Raw genomic sequence first — 9,567 nt, forward strand, 5'->3', positions numbered from 1 at the left:
TATTAATGATAGCATTGTGACCAGAAAGATTCTGAATGAAACTTCCATCAGGGAATTTCCACTGTTTTATGTTATCTGGAGAACCGGATGCAAACGTGTAACTAAAATAAGATTAAGAAGAGTTCATGGCAACATGACTCAAGCTAAATGGAATGGGGGATTAAAAATGTTTATCACTATATTTTCTGTATTTACACAATGTTTTATGTAGTTCTAGCAAAAATATTGCTGTCACACAAGATGCAAAAAATATTAATCGTTTCTTCCAAATTAAATTCAACTTTCAAAATTTTTAAAATGAACAGCAGACCCTCGAGTTATGACCAGCCTGACACACACAACTCGGGTTATGACCATAAGTTGAATTCTGACTCATAATCGAAGTCCTGAGCTGTGACCCAAATGCTGGCCCCTGTGCCTCCAGATGGTCTCAGATACAGACTGAACCCTTAGCGAGTCCTGGAAGGAACATTACACCATCCTGTCCTGCATGGGATTAACCAAGAAATCGGGGCTAATGTTTAAGGATGCTGAGATTTGCCTGTGGATAGGAGAGACGCTAAAGGCTGGGTAGAGGAACCTGAGCCTTCAGAGACACCTGAGCTACAAGAAGCCCTCGAAGAATGGAGTTTGTAATGAAGTGTCCACCATAGTTTAAATTCTAGAGTAATGTTTTTTTTTCATATTTTCCCAGTGCCTTACAGTGAGTACAATAAATGTGCAAATACCTAATTTCACACGAACACAAGATACTACGTCTCTGTTCTGCAGAAATGTTGGGAAGGAAAGACAGAAGGCAAGAGGAAAAAAAACAGAAATGAGGGGGAAAAGAGGGAGGAGAGAGATGCACACATCAGGAAAGTCCCGGGTGGCAGGATGTGATGAACGGCAAGCAGTGATTCTATCTCGTATTCCTTCAGGCATTTCGCTTCCATGTTAACGGCTCTTACTCCCTGTGCATATTCACTCCCTCCTAAGGATTAATTTTTCCTAGGCATGCCTCAGTGTCCAATACCACCTATGCCTAAAACATATCTAGCCACTATTACTATTTTGACATGCATCTTTAGACCAAGATTTACTTATCCTGCCTTGTTCATCACTATACAGAAGGCTTTCCTCATCTTGTACAGGGCAGGAAGTAGAACAGTAACAAAGAACACTACAGAAACGCTCGTGCATACGTGGCACAGACCCGGAGATGACAGCCGGCACAACAACCAACAGGAGCAGGCCCAATGCTGGGATTTCAGGTCTATACAAGGACCCAAAGAAAGCAGCCGATCAGCGAGACACACTTACTGTCGGGGATGTAAGACCACAGCCCTGACGGACTTCTTATGATTCGTCAGTGTCACTCTCGTTTTTCCAGCCACCAGGTCCCATAATCGTATTGTAGTGTCATGACTTCCTGAAATAAAGATACACACATTTCTAAACACGGGCTAGGAAAAAGAACGGAGAAATTGAATAAAGTAGAATAAGAACCATTCTTTCAGAAACATATAAGTACTAAATCAAAATCTTATCATCTGTTGGCTAAATTCATTCTATTTCTATTATTCTAATTTTAAATTCTTTGAAATTGAAATAAAATGCTTGTCAACTGAACAGCAAATGTAATGGCAAATCATAAAACAAACACATGATTGTAATCACCAGTGAAAAAGGTACAATCAGTATCTTGTTCAGTTAAAACCCATTAAATATGACAATTATTTTCTATTATTTAAGATTCACTATTACTAAAGATACACATCAATTCTAGAAGCTATCAGTCTCAGACTATCTCGTCCTCTATCGTCAACCTCCCAGACTCTCAGTGCTGGCACCGTAATACCTGCTGTGTGTTACAGCAGTTTCTAGCCATTTGTGACCAGATACAGTGGGACCTTGGTTTGTGGGCACTTTTGTTTGAAGTGTTAGGCAAAAGTTTGTTTTTGTTCATGAACTTGACATCAAGTGACAAATGCGACTGTGGCCATTTCATGAACAGAAGAAGTTCAGGAACCGAGGCACCACTGTACTACGTATGACACAGTCTACCTGTAGAAAACATATGGTAAAACAAGTGGATGCACTCTTACGATAAACTTTAAACGTTCTAGATTAAAACATATGACAGAGACATTCAGCACAATAAAAAGTGCAACAGTGAATATACAAGGTTTATGTACAACTATAACATATTCTCCTATGAAATGGACAGGTGGTAAATTTGAAAAGTATCCCTCATACCGGTAATAATCTGTGGCTCCGCAGCTTGACACCTCACAGTAGCCACGGCATTTGTGTGTCCAGACAATGTGTGCACACTGGCTTTAGTTCTCACATCCCAAATCTGCAGAACACAACAGACACTGTCAAAGATGACTGGCATCATGTCTGAGGCACACAATTATATCTGTTGAAGGCTGGAGGCTTACTAGAAACTGTGCCTACGTAAGGTGAAGAAAGCGCTTACAGAAAGCACAGTGCCCTCTAAGCTAGAAGGGGCGCAGCCAAGAGGCAGAGGGGCAGGGAGCACGAGGGCCCAGCGGGCACATGGTCATAACAGGACTGATGTACCGAGTGCACGGCCACGGCAGTAACAGATGGGACGGTGAGAAGAGCACATTCCAGGGCGAGGCACTAACAGTACGGTGAGGCCACAGAACTAAAAACTATCGTAGAAAAACATGGACTGAGGGAGCAGTCCCATGGAGTCGGCCAATCTTTTTCTACCAATGAATGCAAGAGTCTGATATGAACACAAGCATAAGCCGCAACACGTCTGCACACAAATGCACAGCTCCAGCACACTGACCTACCCGTGCAGTTGAGTCCCGACTACAGGTTACCAGCACGTCAATGGTTGGATGCAAATCCAAACCATACACTGCACTGAGATGTCCGTGATAGTGCCTTATAACCTTACGGAAGAGCAGAAAAATTAGTTTCTAAATTAGAACAGTAAATCAATGGCGCCTAACATCCTAAGTCCCTAACTCCAGCCTTACCTTATTATACTCTAGATCCCAGCACTTGACTTGCTTGTCTTCTCCACAAGAGAACAAGTACGGGCTCCTCGAGCTGACGATCACGCCCCGCACTGTGCTGATGTGGCCCGTCAGTGACAACTTTAACTTGCCACTAGCCAGGTCCCAGATCTGCAACCAGAGAAGAAAAAGGCTAAGTCAAACTGGGAAAAGTCACACCGATGACAAGGTCGGTGCTTCTGAGCTACAAAGATGATGGTCTGCACGAGCAGCATGCTTACACAACCTGAGAACACAAAGTAAAGGTACAAGAAAGTTCCACCTCTCTTGAAACTTTACATGAATGTTTTAAAAAGATTTAAGTATTTCTGTTTGCCATCCTAGAAGATATTTTTAAAGGGACACACAATTTTCTGAAATAGAACCTCGCAAATATATTGCAGCTGTCCATCCACTGACTCTGGAAAGAAACTTGTACTCTGGGTATCAAGTCTCAAAAATATTTGCCCAGCACTCCCAATGCTGGGAGTCTACACTTCACAAGTACAAAGAACTCCATGAACAAGGACTTAATTATGGCATTGTGGATAAAAATGAACATCACAAACCTACAACCTGAATGTCCAACCACAGAAGAATATAGACTATCTGAATTGCACATTATGGAACCACTTAAAAAGGTATTACCTTTTTCACAAGAATATGCTCTTGATAAAATGTTAAGCTGAAAAGGCAAGATACAAAAATCCCTATCAACAGTAATTTTTAAGCTATACATTTATATACATTGGGAAACAGCTGAAAAGTAAATGCATTGGTTAACGTGTACACACAGAAGCACTGAAATAAAATTCACAAAAATACCTACCCACGGCTGCACTATGCATGGGCCTATGTCTGTTGATAGCTATCTATATTCTTCACATTTTCTATAGACGATGATGTCTTAATTTTGTAACCAGGAGAAAAATAGCCTTAAGTACCAAGCAGACAGCATATTTAAAAAACCAAAACCTATCACTTAAACACTACTTTTAAGATAGACATTTTGGAAGCCTCACTAGGACAGCTGTTACCTGTTACTTAGGTAACAACAACAAACACAAAACATCAATGACTTGAAATAGCACTTCCTCCTGTAGACATAATAGAAGGTCAAACAAACACAAAGTGACATCTACTTTTTCTCCTTTCTTCTCACCTTTATAGTTCGGTCAGCAGACCCGGTGACGAACCACTGATTCCCAGGTTCCACAGCGATGCATCGCACCCAGCCGAGATGCCCGCTGATCACCTGCGTGAGGAAAGGGGGACGGCAGGCTCAGCCACACCCTGGCTAGGACGCACGCTCTGCAGCTGTCTCTCCCCACATCAGCAAATCCCACACTGTCAGACTCGGTGGGTAGACTTTGAATGAGGACACTATCTTCAAGGGTGAACAGAATGGTGGTGCACCCACACAACAGAACACTTAGCAGGAAAAACAAAGGCATTAGTAACCCAGTGACTTACAAAATCACAAAAGCTTAAGCTGAGTAAAGGGAGCCTGTCTCGAGAAGCACATAGTGTGTACTTTCAGTTGTATGACACAGCTGACAAGACAGACAGGTCAGGGTACCAGGGTAGTGGAGAAGAGGACTAAAAGAAGTGCACAGGGTGTTTTCTGGTGATACTATGATGATGGGGTGTCACTCAATTTCATGTCTACTAAAATCTGTCAGACCTGTAATGCAAAAAATCTCTTATCATACAATCATTTGAAAACTAAGCTTATGCCAACTGGACATTTCCCTTTTATACTTCTTTAATTTTAGATTAGACCATTTTGAACCACCTTCAATTACTGAAGTAAAGAATAGGAACATCCAAAGTAACTTCTTTATAAGGAGTTTTCTCCTTAGCTTTCATATTAAATGCTTCATGTCCCTAAATTCATTTTCTCTGCCCTGCACATTTAGTGCTCTTATACTGATGTTTTATTCTGCATCTTACCAAAAAATACCAGAACAGCTTTAACAAGAACACCCTCTCCGAGGCACTGATCGCTTTGATCACTCGGCCCGGAAGCCCGCGCCCATGCGGCTCGCCCTCCCAGCTCCCTGCACACTCCTCTTCCCCCGCGCTGCCTTCTGCCCTAGTCAAGCAGAAAGCTGTACATTACACAGGGAGCTGGAGTGCAGAAACACTCACCCTGTACAGCTTCCACGGTGGGTGCCACTGGGGTTTGGGCATCGTAGGTGCTTTTTTAGCCATCAGTGCAGAGTTCTTGGTGTTGCCAGTCTCCATAACTATCTAAATGTGCAATACATGATTGATAAACTTATGACATGCATTATTACATACCTAGCAAAAATATACTTAATGTTTCATGTTAATTGCAAAGTTGTAATCATGATACAGGATTTATGAAAGTTTTTTTTTCCCTCTTGAATGAAGCAGGAAAGACAATTAAAATACTTTTCCACAAATAAAAATATGAGTCTAACACACTTGATTAGAGTGCACCTTTATAAGTCAGTGTTTAAAACCAAGTAAAAAAACCTGAGAGGCAAAGTATTAGTAAAGAGCAGACATCGCAGTGTACAAGTTCAAAACCTAGTGGTGCCAAGTGCAAACTTAGCCATCTTGGGGAATATTTCCATAACTCCGTCGTCTCCAATGTATGGTGGGAAGCACACATGCCTACATCCTAGGATTCCAGCTCATTTTCTAATACAATACTTAAGTGGCATTTTAAGAGGTACACCAGCTGATAGAGATTGAGCATCCATAATCCAAACACCGGTAAGTCCAAAATGGTCAACATTCAAGTTCAATTGAGGTGTCTGAATTTCAGATTAGGAATGATCAACAGGTAGTTTATGCAAAGATTCTAAAAAGTCAAATGAAAACCTGAAACACTTCTGGTCCTATGTACGTCAAAACAGAGACTCTACTGCAACCCGCACTAACAGTCATGCAAGAATCAAAAAATCACTGAAGCCCATTAAGCTCTGCCCTCAAGAAGTTCAATTCACACCTCCCCAGGGACAGAGAAACTGCCTCTGAATGGAGCAATAAAAAAGAAACGTGACATTAAGGTTACAAATTCAGTCACTTCACATGACCAATCAACTGCATAGTAAACTAGGAAATGAAGCCCACACTAATTTCAAGTGATGCTGTTAGAAGACACCCGCCACATGTCAGTCATTCTTTCTCCAGCTACTTTCAACAGTACTGAGGGCAGCTGCCGCTTACTCATAAATGCTCATGCACATCTGAAGACACTGGTGTGTACCCCTCGGATGTGACCATACTAAGAGCACCCAATGCAATGACACACAACTTACAGTTCAACCAAAAGATCTACACAGCTGACACATACTAATGTGAGCTTCAGAAAACACTCCTGGTAGTTTTAATAATGGACAGCAAATGTTAAAAATCACATTATTTTCATCAAAATACATGGTATATACAATGTGCAAATAGGCATAGAAATAACAGCTTCATATGCTAAAAAATAGTCAATTCACTAAAACCTCGAGCTCAAAGACGCTATTTACACTAATAAGTTCCAGGACAGTGATCATTTCTTGAATATTTAACATAAAACTTTTGGGATGAAAGGATGAGGTGACACATTTGAAAAGCCAAGAGACTAGAGTGCTATCCAACACAGGAAACTTACGGAATTCATGCCTGTAGTCTGTGCACGTTCAGAAGCCCCAGGAAGTCGGTACTCACTCCCACCAGACGCAGCACGATTTGCATCACTTCTGAGGTGAGAGAAATGACACACAGTGACGCGTCTAGTCCTGCATTCTGCAAAGCCTAGCTATTAATTTTTGCAAATTCTTAATATAAACATACTATATAATACAGTTGTAAAGAAACAAATTTAAAAACGTAAAAAAATGTAAATGGTCAAATACACTTCAAGATCTTTTCAATTCATTCTATGCATACCTGGCCTGGGGAGAAGGCAAAGCCACTGCCAAGGACTGTGCAGCAGACTCGCTGGGCATTCTTTGGACTTTAGTATCTGCTGTCAAAGCGACCCCAGGTCCTGGTGGGTATGGATGTGTCCCTGTCACTACATATTCAACTTCTTGTCCTTGATTGGGAGGATACTGTTTTTGACTGTATGAATCTGTTGCATTCTGAGGGCCTTTCTCTTTAAGATTTTCTTTTGAAGTGGGCATATGCAACACAGGACCATACTCATTATGAAGCTTGATTGCCATTTTTCTTTTGTGACTCTCTTCATCCAAAGGCACAGGCTTTCCATTATCAGCTACAAACATGTCATGGGTCCTTTTCAGTGACCTGAACACAAGTGTGTGTACAGAGTGTTTCTGTACCTCCTAAAAAGAAAGTACAATCACACATTAAGCTACAAATCACCCACATCATAAGCTAAATGAGAGTCACATCTGTTAGACGCTTTCCATATTGAAGTCCTTAAGCACCATACCACCCACTACAATTACTTGTAGTAGGCTACAGGAATCAGGCTCGGAAGAGAAAGATGAATACTGGCTGAGGTTAGTCGTGTACTGAGTAAAAGGTCAAGCTTGTGCAAAGCGAATGGCAGGTACTGTGCTAGATGTTACCAAGCAAGGGATGAAAAGGCAACCAGGGTTCCCAGGTTCCCGAGACAACAGAGACATAATAAAGCAACGCTACATTTTGGAAAGGGCTATGAACACAAGCAAGAGTCTAGGCAGAGAGGGAAAAAAGAACTAGAATTCTGAAAGATGACTCTGAGGTGATAGGTAAGAGGGAGAAATCCTGGCACAGAGAAGAGATAAGAAGAATCCAGGGCCATGGGAGAAGGTGATCAGTAACTGAAATAACTGCACAAATGCAGGGCAGCTGCGCAGGCTGGAGGCATTGGGCTGCGACTACGAGGAGACCGCAAGGGCAGGCGAGGTTCGGACTAGCCATGGTAGTTCGGGCCACTGCAAACAGCCTCTATTTTTGTTCCAGTACCAAACGGCCAGTAGAGGGTTTTAAGCTAGAAAAGCAGGGCCAACTACGCTTTTCCACAGCACAAGTTACAGGAAAACAAAAATGGAAGCAAACAGATCAGCTAGAAGCCAATGCACCGGGCCAGGGAAAAGATGCTGCCGGATGCAGACGGGGGACTGTGGCGCACGCCCGGGTGGGACAGGAAGCATCTGGGAAGAGACAAGTGGGCTTGCTCAGAGCGAGCGGCCGCTCAGGAGCGGGAGCGGGTACAGTGCACGGCGGCAGGCTCTCCTGGGCTGGGCGGAGGCGCGCGCCTCCGGACCGAACCACACGGTACCCCCCGGCAGCAGGGGCGCCGGGCTCCACCAGCAGCAAGGCTCTGCCTCCCAGGGCGGCGCCGGCACCCCCGGCCAAGAGCGGAGAAGTGCGGGCGACCCTCCGCCTCGGGGCCTCCTCACTCAGCACCCGAGAGGCGCTCGCCGGCTGGGCCCGAAGCTGCCCTCGCAGCCTCCTCTCCTCCTGGATCTCCATCATTCCCACCCTCCACCCCACTGCGGAGGAAAAACTGCACGCGGACGAGCGCCTCCCGGCCGCGAGTGTCACTTTACCTCGACCATGACGCTGCCGCGCAGTCCAGCCCTCCGGCAGAGGAGAAACACTAACCCCAGCGCATCGCCCGCCGGCCGCCGCGACTGAGGCCACTTCCGGAATCGGGCCCGGGCGCCGGATGTGACGCAGCGCGGCGCGCACGCGCGCTGGCCGTCCGAGCGGGCCGCGGGGGCGTTCCCGGCTGCGGCCGCCTCTGGGGGAGGCTCGGTGCGCCGCCCGCCGCGGTACCGCCCAGCCCCGCGCTCGGCGCCTTGGTAGGGCGCGCGCTAGTCCGCGCTGCTCCGGACGCGCCCTGCGCGTTCGCTGCCGTGCGCCGCCCGCGTCCGCAGCCTGAGCGCAGTCCGGTCCTGGCGCCCCAGAGGCCGCGGCTAGGCCTGTTAGCGCTTCGCCCAGTAGGCGAGCAGAAACGATGGACCTAATGAATTCTTTGCGGAATGGTGAAGTAGCGTCACCAGCAGGTGGTGCTGTGACACCTAGTTAGGAGGCCAGGCTCCCGCCTCCGCCGTGTTGCTGCTGCGTCCCCCACGAAATAGGAAATAAGTACAATTACCAAGTGCTTGACAGAGCTCGGGAGCTCAGGGCGGGGGGCCTTCCTTCCCCGCTCCTGGAATTTTAATTTCCCTTCGTGAAAGGCGCGCGTTTGCGGTGTGCTCAGGGCCCCTTTATTCCGGGAAGCTGAGCAGCCCGTCTAAGAGCCAGCACTTGGGACTTCGAAGGAGCGAAACGGGAGACCAGGGGAGGGGCTCCTGGACGGTTTTTTTGGTGTTGTCGCCCTTTGAGACTAGTCTGGGCTTACCTTATGGATGCCATTCAAACATAGGGTTGTTTTAAAATATTGCATAATTGTACTTTTCTTTTCCAAAACTTAAATATATGTGAAGGCCTTCAAAGAGCCTCAGTAAAACCAGGTGTGGGCGCACATAACTGTAATCCTGGCGCTCTGGAAGGCTAAGCAAGAGGATCACAAATTAGGCCCACCTTGGGCAATTTGGAGACCTTGTCTAATATTAAAAAAAGGTAAAAG

At 45.3% G+C, this 9,567-nt stretch overlaps 1 protein-coding gene across 2 annotated transcripts in view; it reads right to left on the bottom strand.

Moving 5' to 3' along the window:
* Plrg1 (pleiotropic regulator 1) overlaps positions 1 to 8,903 on the bottom strand; it is a 15,778-nt gene extending 6,875 nt beyond the window's left edge. Inside the window, exons 1-10 of one of the 2 annotated variants that reach the window (XM_023723688.1) lie at positions 8,543 to 8,903; positions 6,930 to 7,327; positions 6,652 to 6,739; positions 5,169 to 5,270; positions 4,180 to 4,272; positions 3,000 to 3,149; positions 2,811 to 2,912; positions 2,239 to 2,341; positions 1,303 to 1,411; positions 71 to 101 (exon numbers count right to left, since the gene is read on the bottom strand). In XM_023723688.1, the coding sequence (XP_023579456.1) occupies positions 71 to 101; positions 1,303 to 1,411; positions 2,239 to 2,341; positions 2,811 to 2,912; positions 3,000 to 3,149; positions 4,180 to 4,272; positions 5,169 to 5,270; positions 6,652 to 6,739; positions 6,930 to 7,327; positions 8,543 to 8,551 (1,185 nt within the window). In that variant the 5' untranslated portion in view covers positions 8,552 to 8,903. Of the gene's footprint in view, positions 1 to 21; positions 102 to 1,302; positions 1,412 to 2,238; positions 2,342 to 2,810; positions 2,913 to 2,999; positions 3,150 to 4,179; positions 4,273 to 5,168; positions 5,271 to 6,651; positions 6,740 to 6,929; positions 7,328 to 8,542 lie in introns of both variants that reach the window. The other variant, XM_023723687.1, reaches the window with a different exon arrangement.
* Between the last annotated feature and the right edge of the window lie 664 nt (positions 8,904 to 9,567).

The sequence above is a fragment of the Octodon degus genome, unplaced genomic scaffold, assembly GCF_000260255.1.
Source record: "Octodon degus isolate 3935 unplaced genomic scaffold, OctDeg1.0 scaffold00101, whole genome shotgun sequence".
Lineage (NCBI taxonomy): Eukaryota > Metazoa > Chordata > Mammalia > Rodentia > Octodontidae > Octodon > Octodon degus.